Source organism: Schistocerca piceifrons, chromosome X, assembly GCF_021461385.2.
Source record: "Schistocerca piceifrons isolate TAMUIC-IGC-003096 chromosome X, iqSchPice1.1, whole genome shotgun sequence".
Classification (NCBI taxonomy): domain Eukaryota; kingdom Metazoa; phylum Arthropoda; class Insecta; order Orthoptera; family Acrididae; genus Schistocerca; species Schistocerca piceifrons.
Genome location: NC_060149.1, coordinates 623,252,669 through 623,273,995, shown reverse-complemented (window position 1 = coordinate 623,273,995; position 21,327 = coordinate 623,252,669). Strand labels below are relative to the sequence as shown.

The window sequence follows — 21,327 nt, the reverse complement described above, 5'->3', positions numbered from 1 at the left end:
CATCCGAACACAGCAGTCGCAGTCCCTGTACATGCTAAAAACTGTTGTGCAAAGAACGTCTGAACTAATCTACAGAGAGCGCAAACAAATGGACACAAAATTTAAACGGTTATTAAAATACAAGATTGCCTAGTAAATGCAGTAATGCTGCTACTTGCGCACTGCTGACACACTGCTCGGCGGCGGAAGGAGACTACGCGATTTTACACTATTCAGGTACTAAAACGCGATGCTACAACTCTCAAATACTATAATACGCCCGAAATTTATGAATTAAACAACGCAAGTACCAAAAACACGCAAAGAAATTAACAATTAAACTATGTAACAAATGAGTGAGCTAGGAGTATACGACTTGCTGCTGCAGCTGCTTATCCAACGGCGGCAAAAATGCTGATGTTACCTGTAAAAAGAGCAAATTAAGCTTTTTTATGTTAGATGGAATATAGTTTCCGTGTATGAGAAACAGAAGCACACCTCAGACTGAGCCTTGGGGAACCGCGTATGTGGTATTTCTCCAGCCAGAATAATTGCTCCATAATACATTGGCTTAGTTATTTAGTGCAACTATCTGGGTTCTTTTGGTTAGACATGACATTATCCATTGGTTAGCTGTACCACAAATCCTATAAAACTTTAATTTATTTAGAAGAATATTGTGATTCACGTAGTCAAATGCCTTAGACTGGTTGCAGAAAATAACAACCGACGTTATTTTGTTGTTTAACGCTTGCTAGATTTGGTGAGTGAACATGTAAATGGCATTCCCAGTAGACCAACTCTTCTGAAATCCAAACTGTGATTTGCTGAAAATATTCTGCTGCTGTAACTAGTATAGAACACATTGGTTTCTCAAAATTTTCGGAAAATGCTGTCAGTGGTGAAACAGGTCGGTAGTTATTGACATCTCTCCTATCTTTTTCCTTAAAGAGGGGTTTAACGACAGCGTATTTCAGTCTCTTTAGAAAAATGCCTGAAGTTAGTGAGTCCTTGCATATTTCAGATAAGGCAGGGGTTCTTATGTGGGAACAAATCTTTAGCACTCAATTGAAAATACCATCATATCTAGTTGAGCATTTATTTCTGAGAGAATGTATAATTTTCTTAATTTCAGACGGAAAAGTCAGTGATAAATTCGCAGAACTGAATATAAAGAAAGTTGCTTTTTCACCATACTGCTGCGTTGGTCTCTTGAACTTTTTGTCCTCGTATTTTTCATTATATTTTAGATAAGATTATTAATGTTGTATAATGATTTATTTTCCATACTGGACATAATAGGAAAGAACACTGAGTTTTTTCTATCAGTTACAGTCCTAATGAAACAAAAGTAAAGTAAATAACAAATGTCCACTTGACACACACAAATAAAAAACAAAAACAGTAACTTACAATAGATTTCACGGCGAGCACTGCAGTTTCTTCCCCCGGTCGTCCGGTATAATAAATAGCTTATGAACCAACTGGTCCATCTCATAATTTGAGATGTTTTGAATGCTGTTAAGCATATTACATACCAAATTGTCCGGTTCCGTGCATTGTCATCCATCAATGTGACTCCCGGTGCAGTATGTATACCAAATGGACCCACAATGGGTGCAGGAATGTCGTGCAGTTACTTCACACCAGTCATTCTGACACATATTGACACATGGGGTATACTACGACGATAAACGCTTCCACCCGAAAACATGACTGAGCTGCATTGATTAGAGTTGCGATCTACAGTACAGTTAGGGTGTAAACGTTGTCCTCGTAGCCTCCACACACAAGTATCAGTACATTCAAGAAGGAGACTGATATAGGTCTCGTCAGAAAATTGGTTTTTTTTCCAACTGCGGCCAAGCCTACAAATAATAGTTTCGTGTCCATTCTCCTAAACTGATTTAGAAGAAGAGCCTTGAGAGGTCATCTGGCACGTAATCCCTGCTCAAGGAGCCTATTTCGTATCGTTTGTGTTGACACCTGCACTGCTGTAGCTGTTTGGAACTGCCGCCACAGACGCGTAACATTGTTTTAAGGGTTTATGTTTGCAGTTAAACTCAAATGTTGGTCCTGCATTCCTGTTGTTTTCCTTCCGCGATTACTTACGTGACTGTCCTTACCTGATACTGACACTAGAAATTTGTTCCAGATTCAAGAGCGTCATCACTTTGACTCACAGCAAGGCTGTCAACCTGTCTCATTCCTTGCTCCATTTTAGTTACTCTATGAAGCCACTGACGACGGTTATTGTTGGTCTAACTATTTTGAAGCAACACATCTCTAGTAATGATACATAGCAGAAGTACTGCAATGTTTGCAGGTGACTCACTTGGCACATACTGTACATACCGCCCCTCTTGGTATAAACATGGACTCTTTCCGCTAGAATTGCATTACAAACAAACCAATGTATTGACGTCATAATGTATTTCTCCATCACAACCTGCAGTATTAATGTTTCGGCAATATGCAACATTAATTTCGAACACTGTGTTTGCTAACTGTGACTTACCATTTTTGGCACTTCCATTCCGATCACTTGTGATTTAGACTGATCTGTAGCTGGTTGTCCTGTCTCTCGTTTCACTACATTCCATATAGTTCCATGTCTGTTGCTGAAATTACAGATTTCTGACTCTATGTGCATGTTCCTTGAGATTTTAATAACATTTCCCTTTCCCGTTCGCAAAATATTTTAATATCTCTACTGATAAATGGTTTTTTCATAGCTGTTAAGGGCCTTTCTTATTAGCTTATGCGGAAATCTAATTTCAAACACGGTATGAATTTACCATGGAATAGATTCAATGATAAAATTTTGAGCTGGCATTTAGTTCATTTTCAGTTTCATACTAGGTCATGTCTTTTGAACTATTACAAAAAGCATTTGTCTTGGAATCATCAATTATTCTAACTGATTTCTACTGCAGAATATCAGTATTGTAAGGCAAGTAGCTGTGCATCATGATCAGCCGAGCATTTGTAATTGGGTAAATAGCTACAATCTTGCCCTGAGTTTCACCACAGAGAACATTATGAATTAGGGTTCGACTGTCTTTATCCACCTGTGTTGGAACGTTAAAAATTTCGATAAAATTTTTGTATCGAAATAAGATTTCCGGGTCATTTTTCTTATCAGAATCCTTTAGAAGATCTACATCAACATCACCACAGAGTATTAACTGTTTGCTGCTGTCTTACATATAGCATAATAAGCAATCCTAATTCTTCATAAACGGTTCCTAATTTCCCACTTACGATCTATACATTATAACTGAAAGTAAACAGTATTAAGTTTTATCTAGTGTTTACTTTAAAACCTCACTGCGTTCTGTAATTTCCTGTCACTTCTTCTGTATATTTCGTTTTCTAAGTATATCTATAAATCAGTTAAATGTCGTTAAAGTGAGAATTATAAAGGGTTCTGACACAGATGTATGCAACGAAATTACAACTGCAATGTTATCGCGGGTTGGTAACAGAACCAGATGTTTCTCATGCTATATGTACTGTTGCAGCTTCGTGTTACTGCTAGGTAAACGCATGGCAAAAGTTGCCTTCGGAATGTTATTCCCACATTACAAAGCACTTGTTAACTATATTCAGCTGTGTAGTGCAGGTCTAAATGTCTTAACGATATTACTCTGCAGTAGTTAAAATGATGATTTTTTTTAACCTGTGGAAAACAGTCTACATTGACCAACTATGGAACCGTGCAGACCCTTGTCTGACAGTTCTGTATTGGTTATTTAATGTTCATCAGCTTTTCTGAAGGAAATTTTAAGATCACGATGTAACCAAATCCATCATAATACGAGCTGATTTTTCTAGGCACTGTCTGTGTCTATACAGAATGTTGCTGTGTGGTGTCTTACTTTAACAAAAACAAGTTGTGTAATATTGGTTTACGTAATTATACACCAATCTACTAGCTCTATCGTAGGATTTGTACAGTATATCTCTAATGCTATGTGAACTATGCATAATGGTTAACATGTCTACTTATGTTCTCTGTTGCTCATGTCCGACGTATGATGTAAACTGAAATGTATTGCTATATGTCACAGTGGTAGCATGTTTTATTGTGTGAAAATGTAAAGGATATAACAGCTCTTCTAAAGTGTCTGCATACCCCACACATGCTAATAAGGGAGAGCAATCAGGGTATTTTAATTCTGCCCTCTATTTCCTGTGTTTTTAAGCAGGTCAAAATGGGAGTGGAGTCTGACAAACAGAGTCTTTGTCATATGGCCTCTAATACAGCAAACACCCTTGAACTCATAATTTTGACAAGTACGCCGATGTGGATCACCCCGCATTGGTATTTACAGTAGATGTATATTTATTGTATAGCCTGTTCGCATTCAGATTTTATTTTAATACAGCGAATGTAAAGAAATTTATAAGCATTGCTTGCACATTGGCAGTTTATAGTTTCCCTTCATGTAATCAGTTTTCATCAAATACATTAGTTTTCGCTTTAATTTCTTGTTTTTTGAATTCAATCTCTTGCATTTCCAGTTTCCTGCATCAACTGCACTTGAAGGAGTAATTTCTTTAATAGGGGTCGGGTTGTCGATACGTCATTCTCCTGCCAAATTAATCAGTTTTAGCTCAAAATCAACCAGCTTTTTTCGATATCAATGAATTTTGTACCAAAATCAGTCTAGTCTATTTTATGTTGAGATCAGTAGATTTTAAGTCGAATGGAAACACTGAGCAATAGTAACAGTTGCTAATCGAAGTCATGGAGATGAATGTACACAAGATTTAAGTTCTCATTATAGCCTGGCTGGTTAGGGAAATGGAAATCGAAATCCATATTATATATGAATACATTTGATTTTATTGCTGTCAGTTGTCGTATTGTGATGGAGGTTACATTTTTTTTTTTTTTTTTTTTTTTTTAAGAATCTAGTACCTTATTAACTGAGCTACAGTTTCCTCATATCTCTACAAACATTTACTAATTTTTTATTGGAGGGTAGTGACCTAAGAGGAAAGCAGCTAACGTGCACATATCAGCATGTAGTTTCGTTATTCGCTCGTCACCCACATGATGATGTGACTCGAAGATATGAGGTTGGAGAATTTACCATGAAGATAACTGTTAAATCCACAACACATTTTCTTACCTACAGCTTTATGCTTACAGGTTCTTACAAACTCTCTTCCCATTACCATCACTACTGCTCTGAAAGGATCTTTGACTATAAAGGGCAGCATTCATCTCTTTTTACTTTCCTATACGTTACTAACACAGAATACAGATAAAATGCAGCTGCCAAAGCTTCTAAAATGCGCTATAGATCCAAGATGTATGTAACAGAAGGAAATAATTTTCAGGGAAATTATTTATGTCATTGTTATCTTCTAGCCTAGTTGCACGATGAATGTCACTGGTACCCCCAGAACATATCCCAAACCGAATGTTGATAGATCGATCTGTAAACCCTACTGCGGACATATCCTAGCTTGGACCCACTCCCAGACGTTGACCACAGCATGATGTTAAGAGTCCTACTGCTTCCGTACGGTATCTTGTAGTTTGTCAATCAAGCGTGGAACTTTTTCTATATCTGTCAGTATTTATAGTTTCGTTCTCTAATTTGTCTAATTTGTCCTTCCTATGCCTTCTGTTAAAATTCTTCTATACCTTGTGTCACTGCGTGAGTACAGACTGCGCCTTTCACTAAATACATTTCCTCTTCTAAATTCTACCGTTCATAACGTGCTTACTGTGTTAAATACCTATAACTCTTTGCACCGCAAACCCAGAAGTAACTAGCCAGACTTTGTTAAAACCATTGAGGTAATTCAACTGATGCTTTCTTTCTGCCGCCTACTCATAAATCACATTTCAGTGGGCAAGTTTTTAAAGTGAGCACTTTAAATAGCTTGTCTTCAGAGTAACATAAAGTATGCGAATTGCCTCCTCCTGTTAGTAAGTGTGTGAGACCATACGAACCATCTCTCCCTCGTCACTGCCAAACATGATAGAAACAGTTTACTTAACATCCACAATGCTGACTGGAACATGGTTGATAGTTCTGTGGATACAAAGATTTTCTCATACTTCTTTCGCTATTCTTCTTTGTTTATTTCTTTTGTTGTGCTCAGCTAAGGAATACATTTTAACTTGTTTAGCACATATTTATTCCTTACATCACAGTATATCTCCTTTCATTCATTGTGCTGCTATTTATGTTCTTCTGTCCATACTTCTGTCCTGCGCTTCTCGGGAAATTTGTATCTTTGGGTAAGGATCTAAAATTTTTATTCTGTCTTGAATAATCTCTTTATGGTGGCCATATTTCGCTTTTTATTAGTTTCTGTTACCCATTTGTGGCTTTTGATCGATAGGTCTAAGTTTAGCAATTTTTTGTGAGTCTATTGTTGTCCATTCTAAACATGTGAACGTAAAACTGTAGTTGGTAATGCTTGACATGACTTTTCTGTAATTTGACTGAGCTCATGTGACTCATGTTCCATCCAGATTCCATTTCAACGATTTGGTCCTAAAATTTTTCTAAGCAGTTTCCTTTCTTGTTTCCCAGTGACCTTTTTATTGTTATCTACCAATAATTATCGAGATCTCAGATAAGTAAAGAGCTTCTGTTTTCACGCCTGCGTTGTATTGCTGTTATTTTCCCTCTTGTTATATAGACTTTTTGATTTATATTTCTATGGTAGTTAGTACCCACTCTGTAGTTGTTAAATCCTTTCGTTGTTAGTCTCCGATTTATCCCTCCGGATTCAACAATATCTCCTAGATAGTGGAATTTGCCTATTTGTTCTTGAATTTGATAATTTTTGCCAAAATTTGTCACTAAAGTATGACTGTTCAAACATTATTTAGTCCCCTCCGCATAGTGCGTCTTCTCATATAACCTTTGGAGCTCAGTTCTTGTCACTATTTTAACTCATAATTTTAAATACATATTACTGTATGAATATCGTAATGCAAATATGTCACAGCAGTTACACATGTAAATCACCACATTTATCATTTTCATTCATATAAGTAATACGTTATCTATACGGTTACAGCGTTTAATATTTTAAAGTAACATCAAGAACGTTGCAGTAAATTTTGATTTTGACCGTAATTTCCATTACGGGTGTCAGTCAGCGTCTACAAATTAAAATTTCATTTTATCAAATTACCAGTGTATCTTGAATTATTCATCAGTTAGATCACATTGGTTGTATTCACCCAAAACACAGAGAATATACGGAAAACTTCTAACTTGTATATATATACATGTTCTGTTTCTCAAAGACTTCTCTGTGTCCATCGTCGGTTGTATCTGAACAACATTTCCGAAATTTCACTTGCAAACAAAGATTAATGACGGATTATTTCTCGAAAATTCTGGTTTGCCATGTTTCTTTGTCCGTAATGAAGCCAAGTGTCTTTCATAAATGTATCTTAAAAGTTGCATACACGTAAAAGCTGCTCACGATGAAATCGAAAGTGAAGCAGGCTTTACTGGTTGGCGAAGACCCATCAGATTGCCCTGTCGGAAGCGCAATGCCGATAGTTTCGATGCTCAATGGTCCTGAAAATAAAGCCCTTTTAGTTCTTACGGTATTCCCAGGGGAACAGTTTTGTAATGGGTATAGGCAAACGCTTCCCCATTTCACGTAAAGAGACTACTCCACCTCATTATTTAAATGACTTCCTTTCTACTTAAACGGAGAGGGCCTGTGGGGTGCAGTTAATCTGTATCACTTCAAAGTCACAGGAATTCGCCAGTTGTTCGTGCGTCTCCAACTCTCAATGAACCACACAACTTTTCAGACTTCTGTAGCAGTTCTGATTCTCTTTGAATACAAGCTGCTTTTTACTGAGGTACTTACGCCCTCCAGTAAGAAGTGAAACTGCTGTTTTAACAAGTCTGATATTCATTACTTCATTATTTTGAAGCATCACTCAATACACACATTCCAAAGCAAGTACTTCCACAAAATTCAAGAAAATTTTCTTATCAAAATCAGTTACATATTGCATGAATATCTTACCTAATTGCTAAAGTCAAATGAGTCGCACACTTGTTGATATTAATAATAATTCCTGTACTACGTTGCCAATACACCGCAGTGATGACTGATGCAACGAAAGTTTTCGAACTATAAGTGAAATGACGATTTCATCTATTTTACCCATCTTTGAAAGGCACCGAAAGGAATCCTAATAAATAGTGGGTATAATTTACAAAAATATACATCTTTGCAACATGACGCCGTCTTGGTCCCTTGAAGTTTTTTTATTGTGATAACCGGATTCGAACAGTAATAGCAAGTGACACACGCTGAGTCATCTTCCATTGCAATTACAGTAGTCACAGTTTCTCAGAGAGATCATGCTTTCAGTTAGAAAATACATTTTTACACATGGCTATTAACGGGGCTCTGATGTTGCTTGTACCTCCCTTACATGATTGTAACTGCGGGATTATTAAAGGCAATCTGAAGGACTGACGTGAAGCCTTCCAGTTCGGTGATGCAAGCACTGTATGAAAGACGTATAAAGCACATCCATTTTGACTTTTAAGGTAACCTCGCTTGTAATAAGTATTATTCAAGCTCTCTCTCTCTCTCTCTCTCTCTCTCTCTCTCTGTCTCTCTCTCTCTCTGTCTCTCTCTCTCTCTCTCTCTCTCCCTCCCTCCCCCTCTCTACCTACCGTATGACCGATGGGAAGTCAGACTCGATGCTGTTTCTATCGCTTTGTATGGTTAAACACATTTTATACAGCACTGTATTGGAACACAGCAATTACATACGAACGAAAGATAAATATTTAATTATTGATAGGTATTTGAGTTTTATGCTGAACATCAATGAATGCATTATCTTTTTGATATTGATCTCTTAAAATTTATTTTCGATATCTGCCCTGTCACTGGGTAACCTGATAAATTCACACACCTTGATGACTGGACGTTGACCCCACGCAAACTAACTCCATGAATCTCATTCTTGTTTAGCATCATCTCAGCATGTTCATGCGTCACTAAACATAAAAGACTGACTTGTTTGACGTACATGTGAATACCAATATGAAGAAATAAGGATGTCCGGCTCAGTTATTCATTGTTCTGTTATCGATTTTTAGAACGGAAGGTAAAATGTATAAGATACGCGAGCGTATAGCCTACCGTTGTCATTTGCTTCCGAGATTAATTTTCGAAGTTACAAATTTGTGCGATGTACAGCAAGAAAAAACCGACTGTTACGGCCTACTTGAGCGGTCATATACATTGCACCATGTGATTGTAGATAAACGTGAAGAATTGAGATTGGTTTTCATTAATTAATTCTGTCAGGCAGAAAACAATGTAGAGATTGTTTCCGTGCTGACCTAGTAAACTTATTAGGGCTAGTGTAACAGTCTGAGGCGCAGATCTCTGGTACGAAAACGACCGATTCGAAAGCTGTTCTTCTTCTACTCCTCCTCCTGTTCATTTATAATTCAGGGTCTTTACCGGGAGTCTCTCTCCATCCAGACAGTCTACATGCTACTAACATTTTCTGTTACTTTTCCTTCCTTTTTGTTTGGATTATGTATAACTAAATACGAGGGTTGGAAATTTAGTAGTGGCTACTATTTATTTACAGCTCTTACAAAATTGGTACGTGTTTCAAGGTTTCACTGACGTTCAAAGTAGTCACCAGCATTGTGTATAACCCGTTACCAGCGATGTGGAAGTCGTACGATACTTGTAGCACCGCGAGTTGTGTTGACAGTTCCAGCGGCGCGGTCTATTGCCCCACGAATTTGTAACAGTTCTGAAGCGAATGCCGTGAAGCGTTTCCTTCAGTTTAGAAATCGAGTTGAGCTCACGAGGGCTTAAGTCAGGGGAGTGCAGTAGGTGGTACAGCATTAAGCAGTCCCAACAGTCAAACAAATCAGTAACAGCTTGCACTGTACGTGCTTGAGCATTGTCCTGCAAAATGATGGTCAAGTCCTACAGAAAGTGTCATCACTTCTGTCTCTATGGTGTTCATTTTTGGAACACAGCCTACGACCACCTCGTCACCTACGCTTCACTTCCTTCAGTTGAGTCGGTACTACTACCGTTTTTAAGATCGTTCCACATTTGAAAGCAAATTTATTTAATATTTGATCAACGTCTTAATTATATTCATATACCGTGTCACCTTCTGGCTATTTAAAATGTTTAGCTTGTTCCTGGATTTTATTATTCAACGTGTTTTGGATCTTACTTCTTGTCTGCACTGAAATTCCATCACTTTCGCTTTATCTACAGAAAATGCTAAGCTGTAATCAGAGGCAATTTGGTAATGCTTATAGAGTCCCATCTGAAGGTCATCTTCATTCTCTGTAATAAGAGTTAGATCAGCTGCATAAAATATTACCTTCAGTATAGTGTCACGATCAAAAAATACCCCTTTTGTGTTCAATATTTTCTATTTACTGGTAACTTCATCTCTCTCCCCCCCCCCCCCCCCCCCTCTCTCTCTCTCTCTCTCTCTCTCTCTCTCTCTCTCTCCTGAGGAGTGTTGGAAAAATACAGCATCCTTACTGTAATTCTTCGTTGGTCTTCATTGGGTTTGTGACTGTATTGCCAAATTTCCCATATTTGTAACAATTTCGGTGTTTGTGTATAGACTATTAACAGCATCCATGTGGTGAAATGGATGACCTTCATCACTTATTATATTCAAGAGCATTTCTCTGTTAACATTATCAGATGCTTTTTCAGTATTCATAATTGTAAGATGAATTACTCTATTGAATTTTCGTATATCTTCTATAGCTTCTTGCAGTACAAGACATTGTCAAAGTTAATCACCCTTTCTAAAATCTGATAATTCATCAGATATTAATATTTGCCCGATGACTTTTGTTTCTTCATTCAGGTATTTACATACAAACTGTAGGCTGAATCCAGGAAGCTTACACCTTAATATTTAGTCGACTTATTTTTATAGCAATTTAAAAAGATAGATATTACTTTACACGATATTACGGTGCCTGTGTTATTCTGATTACGATGCATGCATGTCAAAGGAACAGGCACTGCGGCTGCTGAAGCCGTTATGAAATACATTAAATGTACTCGCAATTGCAAGTAATGAGAACCATTCGCTGTAGAATGGACTTACAACAATGACGCATCGTTGACGACATATGGAAGTTTCGGAATGGACGTCGGTTGTGCGCTGATAGTCAGACGGTAAGGCGACCTCTCGCGATTTGCGGGAAATCAGGGTTCAAATGGCGGTCCGGTACGAATTTTCACTGTCATTCCATTCCACAGCTTATGGCTGTCATTATTCGCTATTGCGAATACATTTAATCTGTAGATATTACTTTGGCTTAGAAGTCAGCGTTTTGATACGTTCTTATTCCTCTAATATCGATTAAAGACGTGAAGAACCCTTACATCAAGAATATCCCTCCATATTTCCACAGTTCCATATTAATATCATCTAAATGCGTGATTTTTCTATTCTTTGTAGCTTTTGGAGTACCCATGAGTTCGCTGTATCGATATTGTCCTGCTCTTTTGTGTCATTTCATTCACGTTATGTCTGAATCAAAGTTTCATCATGCAGTTTGTTTCATAATTACCTATCCATTCGTACTCTCCTATATTATTGCTACTTTATAAGCGGTGGTGGTGGTAAGTTCCTATGGGACCAAACTGCTGAGGTCATCGTTTCCTAGGCTTACACACTACTTAATCTAACTTACGCTAAGGACAACACCACACACACGCCCACACACACACACACACACACCACACCACACCACACCACACACCACACACACCCTAGGGAGGACTCAAACCTCCGACGGGGGAAGCCGCGCGAACCGTGGCAAGGCGCCTAAGACCGCGTGGTAACACCGTGCGGACATTTTATAAGCGATAATTCCTCTGCTACATAAATCCTGCTCTATGTTACTAACAGAGCAGCCCCATAATTCTGCGTGCGCTTTTCGTGTTATGAATTTCTCATTATTTCTTTTCTTTTTGTATTTTGTTTTCGTTTGTAAGATTGTTTAGATTTTTTATGTAGGTCATGAAAGATTCTTAATTTCCCTGAACTGTTGTTTCTATCTCTTCTTTCCAAATCTTTACTCCCCTTCGTTTGCAGTATTTCCTTGTCTTCTCCTGAACCTCTTTAGCTGAAAGTGATACTTCTTTTCCTTAACTTTTTCCATCTCATTTCCAAGTGTTCTACCGTTTCCAAATTCACTTACGTTTTCATCATTCGAGTATGGTAGACATTTCGTACGTTGCTATTTTCCAAAAGGTACATCTTAAATACTTCTTCTTCCTTTTCATCCTTAACTGGATCCTTCGGTTTTCTCCATTTTACGGAAATGTCAATTACTGACATCAATAAGAAGTGGTCTGATCCTACATCCATTCTTCGATAACTGTGGTATCTCTAAGCTGTTCACGCAGTCCCTCATTTATTATTCTATAATCTATAATTAATCTATATCCTGTTGCTGAGCAGGTAAGTTTCAGTATGTCTTCCTTCCTGAAAAAATACTATTACTAATTTTTTAATGATTGAAGGCAGCAAAATCTCAAAATATTTTGGCCGTTTTCATTACCCGTGTTTTCTCCGAATGTAACACCTATTTTTAGAATTGGTATATTTCCATTCTCATCTCCAATGAGTAAAATATGATATTTATTGTATCCGATTAATATTACTTGTAATTGTTTCTAAAAGCTTCGAGCTTGTCAGTTTTTTCCCTCCTGGGGGCATTATTCTTATGATTCCTGTTGGATCTGTAATTCCTGGTAGTATAGTTCGTTAATTTACACAGTTACAGACGTCTATTTTATTTTCTCATTTTCTACGAATGTAGGTTGCTAATTTTTGTTCGTGTTTTACTCCGCTGTAGATTACAATATAGTCATCTACATGTTTAGTTCGAGATGGTTTCTTCTTAGTTTTTGTAACCGTCGCAAGAATAATTTCCTTTTCTTATAAATGTTTATTTATTCGTTTTCCTTAAGAATTATTCCCCTAATGTTCTAGGTGGCAACTTTCTAAGCTTCATTACATAATTTTCTCGTGTTTCTATTTCTTTCCCATGTCGTAGTCCGGTAATTCATCCTGTTTTGAGGCTACATTGTGACTGCAAGTACGTTTCTTGAGTCAATGAATGGGGTATTGGCCCATCGTAGGTAACACTGTTCATTGGAATTCAATCGCTGAGTTTTACCATCCGCAGCTGGTAACTCATATAAGAGTGTATGGTACAGAATTTCCTCTGCATTTCATGCTATGGTCATATTGCGAATACTCGGCCACCAGAACCTCGTCTGCTTGGAAGGGCTCGACACTGGCAGGTGAAATTCCCAGTAGGATGGGAGACGCTGTATATTCGCCTCACAATCCCATTACTACCCTGAGTCGAAAGTCATAAGCGAAAATCGTCCTTATACCTCTCACGGCGGAATACATGTGCTACTACTATTGATGCTAAATTGTAGGACAGACAATCCAGACGAGCAAATGGTCCCACTACACTTGTTACTACGGGTTGATGCACACCTATATCAGGCGTTTCCCGAAAAGTGAATGGGCAGTGGAGGCCCTTTATCGTAGCCAGAAATTTCACATGATGTCACCCACCCGATTTCTTCTTATGGAGCCATCTGAAAAGTCTTGTATATGAGACGGCTGTCGAGACTGAAGAGGATCTCCTGGCAATAATCCTCGCTGCCTATGACAGTGTCAAACGACACCGGGGGCATTAGAACAACAGACCTCCGTGCAACGATTCCATGATTCCGTGCGACGATTCCATGCTTGTATTGACGCTGAGGCGCCATTCTGAACAGCTGTTTTAAATGTAGCAGCTTGTGGAACTTGTGCAGATAAATGGAATTTATTATTACTGTAACGTAGAATTAGGATTTTCCGTCTCTCTGACTTCGTTAGTGCGCCGTTACTAGTCCGCCAAAAGGGGAATTTTCTAAGGGTATTGTGGAGTATTGGATGTGCATTCTGTACGTCTTGATCAGTGTTCATATCTTGAGACTCTCAGTTTGAGCGTTGTGTGAGGCTAATGCGCAAATTAATAGATTTTCGCTTATACCTTCCAACTCCGTCGTTTCCGGACTAGGGTCCGTTACCTCAAATTAATACATTTATCGTCCTCCATCATTCCTGAAAATTTGTAAGATCATCAGGGAATCGCACCGTACACCTCTGGAGAAACTCTACTTGTGTCATCTGAGATGATATTCTTTAAAATCATGCTGAGGAATGTGGAGAATAGGTAACAATAACCAAGTATGAAATAAATTGTATGGATAAAACAGTAATTGATCCCATGAATTTAGTTATAAAGGAGTTTTCAATTTTACTGTTTCAGAGGGTGATATTCAACATTGTTAACTTCAGCAAGACCAAGAATCTCTTCCGAGACGGAATGACGCCACTTGTAAAGTCAACTAGTCGTCCAAAGTGGTAAGCAATTATCAAATTATTTTGCTGTCTCTAACATAGCAGTATAATTGTATCACTATTACTGCCTCCAAGAAAAACTGAAGGTACAATCCGAAATCGAACAGAAATAAATGATCTGTTGTTTATATTATGCAATAATCGTAAAGACTATAGGAGGTGGACTGTTAGTTGATTCTATCTTTAATTTTAGTTCACAAACCGAATAATTTTTCTGGATTTGACCAGCAAGTTAACAAAGCAAACGATAATATTTAACAAAGTTAATTTTTATACATGTTTAATTTCATACATAATTTATCCGACCTTGAAATGATTTGTCCTCTACAATAGGTTTGCTTGTAATGTTACAAGCGGGTCTTCATTAAGATGCTGAGTGTATTACATAACACACGGATAATCATCTCTCTTACCGATAGTATTGTTACAGCGCTGATAACTACGTGTTATAACCTGACTGAAAACATTATTCATGTTCAATCCAACCGTTGCTTCCAGCTTGACGGACTTAAACGCAGAATTCTTCATACTAGATATTCGAAGTGCGATCAGTCTCTTTAAGGTTTTCACATTCATTTGTTCTTTACGGAACTTATCTCATGTTCTATTTCTTATTTTACTAACCGGTTTCGTTATTCAAAGCTTTGATTTTAAGACTGCTACTCATTTACCAAAAAATCACTACCTATCTACCTAACCCACTAGCTGACATCTTGGGTAAAGGACCATTCTTCCCTCTTTAACACCATTTTTAAGTTAAGAATGTTGATTAATTTACTACCATGGCCGGCCGGAGTGTCCGAGCGGTTCTAGGCGCTACAGTCTGGAACCGCGTGACCACTGCGTTCGCAGGTTCGAATCCTCCCTCGGGCATGGATGTGTGTGTTGTCCTTAGGTTAGTTAGGTTTAATTAGTTCTAAGTTCTAGGGGACTGATGACCACAGCAGTTAAGTCCCATACTGCTCACAGCCATTTGAACCCTTTTTTTACTACCATGGAAAAATTTGTCTCGTCATTTTTGACGATACTGAGACTGGAAACATTCACAGTACGAGAGACTAATTGTCAAAGATCGGGAAAGAAATAAGGAAGGAAGAATGGATGAATGATTGGATGATTAGAGTTTAACGTCCCGTCGACATTGAGGTCATTAGAAGCAGAACACAAGCTGGGATTGTGTCAAGGATGGAGAAGAAAATCGGACGTACCCATTCAAAGGAACTTGCGTGGAGCGATTTAGGGAAATTACGGAAAACGTATACCTGGTTGGCCGGACGCAAATTTGAAAGGTCATTCTCGCGAATGCAAGTCCAATGTGCTAGCCATTGAGCCACCTCACGCAGTATCAATGTATTGGCACTAGCTTCCTCGTCTTTTACTTCATCTCTTCCTTAAAGTTGCCAAATAATGGTTCTCACAAAGTTAATTAAGGTTAGTGTTCAGCTCTGTTTATACGGTCCTGCAGTCACATATCACACAAATTAAAAAAAATAGCTCTAACTAACCACGTGAAAAGCAAGGGCATTACTTTTAATTTGAGTAACAGAGGTAGTCAAACACTAGGATTTAAGCTGTAATCGGCAAGAGCTTACGCTTAAGGCCAACCAAGGTAGATATGGCCATTGGGCTTGAGATAGCATTGGAATCTGCAAGGAGAACGCAATATTGTGGTTCGTCAGGTAAGTAGCATAACGTCAGACCTTGTTCTAACCGTTTTCGGAGCAGTCGAACCCAGGATGGGCAACATTCAAAGGGGAAACACGTTTAGTGGTGACCAGGTTGTATATTCTGGAGGCTACTGCTGTATTTCCGTGTTAAAGGCGCACAGGAAGTACTGCGATCCTCATCTGACGATCTACACTGCACAACAGAATTATGGGATCATTTTTGTAACCCGATAATTCCAAACCATTGCGACGCTTAGGTTTTAAATTTGGATCAAAGGTGCGTACAAGCTTCCTCTGTAACGGTGAAAAAGTGTTGCGCCGTGCGGCGTCGCCTTCATGTTTGACTACCCTTCAAACAGCAAGGTGCCGATACATGCGAAAAAAAGACCTCAGCTCGGAAGTCTATATGACGTGTAAGGTAGTTTAATGATGTCACATTGTTACCAAATTTCACCTTAATTCTGCCCAATGTCAGTGCGGACGTGTCACACGATCGGAAGGTCGGAATACCTCCTCTTACCCACATCAACCCTTGTTTTGACTCCTCTACAACAGATGTGAGAACGACCACACCAAGAGTTGAAATCGCGAAGTTAGTTTATGAGTAGCCAAGAAAAACACTTCGCCGCTCAGAATCAACACGAGAAAGCCACAGGGAGGTCGCAAGAATGGCATAAATAGAACCATTCCTTTGTCTTGGGCTTTGATTCGCACAGTTTTCGCGGTCGGAAAAGTCAGTTCGCAGTTCGATGAGCAACAGGAAGATGTTCTTCACTGTCTTCGACACTGCCGATATCCTCGGGCGTTTCACCTCCACGATAAGGGCGTAGTGGGACTGTATTTTCAGCGAATGTGATCGCGATCGTTTGGAGCGCAGCGCTACTACGTTTTTGCTCTTGTGTACAGGCTGATGCCCCTATCGGCTGTTCAAAACTATTTGACGAAATCTGAAGGTGAGCCGAAGCAGCATGAATCTTCACCGCTTGTATTTTGTGTCCTCCTGTGGCGTGATCACGGGAGGATGTGACATTGAGTCGCGAGTGAATAAAACGTTAAAAGGTCCCTCTAAGACCTTTCAGTTCGGCAAAACCCTCGGTGACATCCGCCCACCTTAATTGAGGATTTAGAAATGTGCCTGTAGAAACAGAGCCTGTGGAGAGAGCACCAGGCACCAGTGCCCCTTGCCTATTATCCTCATTACTAGCGGCATTTCGAGATTCTCGTAAGAGTTCGAGCCTGGTGTGCATCCGCACTCAAGAGACAGTTGGTTGTCCTCGCCCTAATTATTTATATTGGTTCTCTGTTCTTTCAGACATTTCTAGAAGAACAGACACCATTTTCACCAAGCAGCCAGTATGAATTAAGACACAAAGGAATTCAGACAATGGCTGTGAGCAGACGTTTCCTTGAGGCGATGGGGAAAGTTGAAAATTTTGGCTTGACTGGGATTCGAACGTGGACCTCCTGCTTACCAGGCAAATGTGCTGACCACTGCAAACAGATGCAAAAGGACAGAATGTATATATATACTAATGGTTATTCAGGGCGAAGAGATAGCACGAAACACAAATTTTCACAACGAGAAAGTTGGCGCAACACAAATATTGACGAATAAATTCAGTGACTTCCACATCAATAACCCCAGAGGAATTTTTTATCTGATCAGATTTTTTAACAATCTTCCTCACACGTTATGGAAGAGTGAAAACCATGGGAAAGACTTGGAGAACTTGTTGATCAAGAAACTTTCTTTCGAAATGCATCTGCCAGGTTGCAATTATTGTGGTTCTGGAAAAAAAACTGAATGAAAGACAAACCTGAGGAGACCAAGGAGTAATTTCATTCCATAGAGTATGCAAAGGACCTGATATTGCCTACAGAGAACACAAAGATTTGGATAAGAGACATGAAAATGAAAAACAACTTCAGTTGGCTGCAAAAGAAGGAATGTATACTGGAGATGCTTTATTTGGTGAACCATTGGCTGCAACGACAGTAAGAAGAAAATGTATGGAAAAAGAAGACAAGGTATGGGCGTCGATGACAGTGGTTGTGGATTGTAAATTGTTTTTCCACCTTAATGAACAATTTTATGATCTCCTACACTTCGTTGCCTGGTGGAAAGACTAACTTGAAGTCAATCAAACTTACACACAAAAATGATAAACTACACTGAATTTCCGAATTTTTAACTGATGAACTATAAAGAAGATGAGAAAAGAAAGTTGGTGGAGATCTGCTCATAACACTAGGTACATCTCTTGTGAAAAATCCTTAAATACATCAAGAACAAGAAGGGAGCGTTAGGACTAACCCAGTATGAAGTGGATTTCTTCCATGGTTTTTCGCTGCGTTACCATATTAGGCTGCTGCCGGTTCACTGTCCAGCGGGGCAGCTGATGTGGCAAATGCTGTCATAAATGAAAGGAAAGGTGATAAAGAATTGGAAGAACAAAAGAGACACAACATGACAATGGAGAATAAGGGAAGTGGAGAGAAAAAAGTAAAAAAGAAAATTCGAAGAAATAACTGGAAAATATGACAAACATCTATCAAATTTTAATCTATGAGAGTTGTCAAAGCAGTTGAAACTAAAGTACTTTCTTGATTATTTTCATGATTGATGAACGACCTAAGAAAGCAAAAAATGCTGAATGCGCTATATAAAATTAAGGGATTTCTGACGACGTTGGCACACAAAAAAAAATAAAACACAATAGCATTAAAGAAACTGTATGTAATACGCTAAACAACACGACACATAGTGATTCTCTGTCTGAAATGCATAACAACCAGGAAAAATTAAATAACGTTTTGCTGTTTGCAGATGAAAAGTTGTAAATTGCGTAGTAGGCCTAAAGCTACTAGCATAAATATCCAACAGCTCCATGAGACGTATGTAACTAGAAGCTTTAGGTATATCGTAAATAAACAACATAGAATGCCTAAACTCAGTGATACATGTCTCAGCTCTTACTGTATGCAAACCAATGTAAAAAAGGTTGGAAAAATAGCTCATTTTGGAAATGTAAATGTTTCTAGCAAAAGTTTCTTTAAAGGTTAACGTGTGACAGTTTTGCAGACGGAGAATAAACAAAACCGCTGCAGATAGCACAAAAAGTGGTGAAACACATCTGGGTGCAAACAAAACTACAAAGGTGTCTTGCACGAAGCGGAAATGCTCTCCAATGAATCATTTCGTCAGTCTCTGTAAAGTCTGAATAACACTCGTGAAGGGCAGTATTAATGATATGCCCAGTAACCGGCGGTTATCCATCGCATGGGAAGTAATCTACCATACCGTTCGTTGGCACCATGTATTTAAGAGACATAAAAGAATATGAAGCACCACACCCGTCCGCTAAACATAAGCAGTTCTCGACAGAATAGAGTGCACCGGCTGGTAAGTCCAAATTCCGCGACAGAGAGAAGTACACTACACTAATCAGGAAAAAAAATCACAACACAAAGAAGGAGTTGTGCAACATAAGCGAAAGTTAGTAGGCGTCTTTCTACATCTGAATGATGTAATCATTCGCATAGGAGTGGCCCTAGTAGTCCCACTATGACGATGAAAATCAGGTTTGCCTTACATACATGTTGTAACTGTCGTGATCGTTAGTTACCTTAGAGACTGGACGTGGTGAGTAAATGTTAGTAAAAAAAAAGTCTTTATGGCCATCAAGACGCCATTACCGACACGTTACTAAGTTCCACGAGGTCGTGCAAAAGTTCTACGAGAAGCTGGATGTTCAATCTGCAATACTGGATAAAGACTTGGCAGGAATGTAGCCACTGTACTAGACTGCTGGCAGAGGTGGTCACAAGAGTTTACGGTCGCAAGAAGACCGGGCTCCGGTTAGCCACGTGGCAGTACCGAGAGAGAAGACCATCGTGTTCCGAGTATGGCTCAGGCGCATACCCCTGCATGTGCAGATGCAGTTTGAGCAGTAGTTGGTACCACAGTAACTCAACGAAATATTAGAAATCTACTTCAAGGACAATTCCGAGCCAGACGCCCTGAACAGTGCAGTCCACTGATCGCAAACCACTGCCATTTGCATTGTAGAGCAGGTTTAAAGTCTGTTGTGTTTTCTGATGAAAGCCGGTTCCTCCTCGTGCCAGTGATGGCCATGTGCTGGCTACAAGGACACCAGTTGAGAGCCTGCATCCAACCTGTCTGCGTACTAGACACACTGGACCTGCACGTGATCTGGGGTGCAATTTCGTATGATGGCAGGAACACTCTCGTGGTTATCCAACTCATCCTGACTGCAGATTTGTACGACAGTCAGGTGTTTCGACCCGTTGTGCTGTCAGTCAGGAACAGCATTCCTTAGGAGTTTTCCAACAGGATAACGCTCACCCACATACCGCTGTTGCAACCCAACATGCTCTAAAGTGTGTCGACGTATGGATTTGGCTGCTTGATCACCTAATATGCCTCCAATTGAGTACGTAATGGACAACATCGGACGAACAGCTCCATCGTCATCCACAAAGAACGTTAACCGCCCGTGTATTGACCGACCAACTGCAACTCGCATGGTACTCCATCCCACAAACTGACATTTAGCACTTGTACAACACAGTGCATGCACTTTTGCATGCTTCCATTCAAAATGCTTGCGGTTATGTCGGCTATTAATGTACCAGCATTTAGCAGTAGAATGGCTTATCTCGCTCATACATTAACCTGTGATCCTGAAATGTTAACCATTTAAACATATAACCTAGGCAAATGCATTCCAGAAATTTCATTACTCTACAGTAATAATTTTTTGGTATTGTAATTTTTTCCGTTTCTCTATTTTTGAAATGTTACTTAACACGTATAACCAATCTTCTGTTTTTTTTTTATTTTCCCACCAAAGACACGCAGTAAAGCGATAAACTAGTAAATAACCTAATAAATAACAATTTTTTTGATGAATACATAGGCAATGATGTAAATGTATATCGACTAGCGAATGGGGCCACTGAAGATACAACGAGCCATACTTAATTCCTACATGATCACAACGAAGTAATACTACAAAAACTGAATAATTAATGTACAGACAACAGAAAGTAGCCAGGTAGTCTTACAGGAACTTCTCTGGAGAGCTTCATGCAACATGACACATGTGTACTCTAAATTGAACTTAATTTTACGTGTAATTCTATCAGTATTTAACAGTTGCATTCTCGAGAAACCTAAGGAAG

At 38.9% G+C, this 21,327-nt stretch overlaps 1 protein-coding gene across 1 annotated transcript in view; it reads left to right on the top strand.

Moving 5' to 3' along the window:
• The window catches only part of LOC124722558 (cytosolic carboxypeptidase 6), a 551,886-nt gene that overhangs the window by 329,266 nt on the left and 201,293 nt on the right, over nucleotides 1–21,327 (top strand). Inside the window, exon 3 of the mRNA XM_047247699.1 lies at nucleotides 14,364–14,458. Coding sequence (XP_047103655.1) covers nucleotides 14,364–14,458 — 95 coding nt within the window. The remainder of the gene's footprint in view (nucleotides 1–14,363; nucleotides 14,459–21,327) is intronic.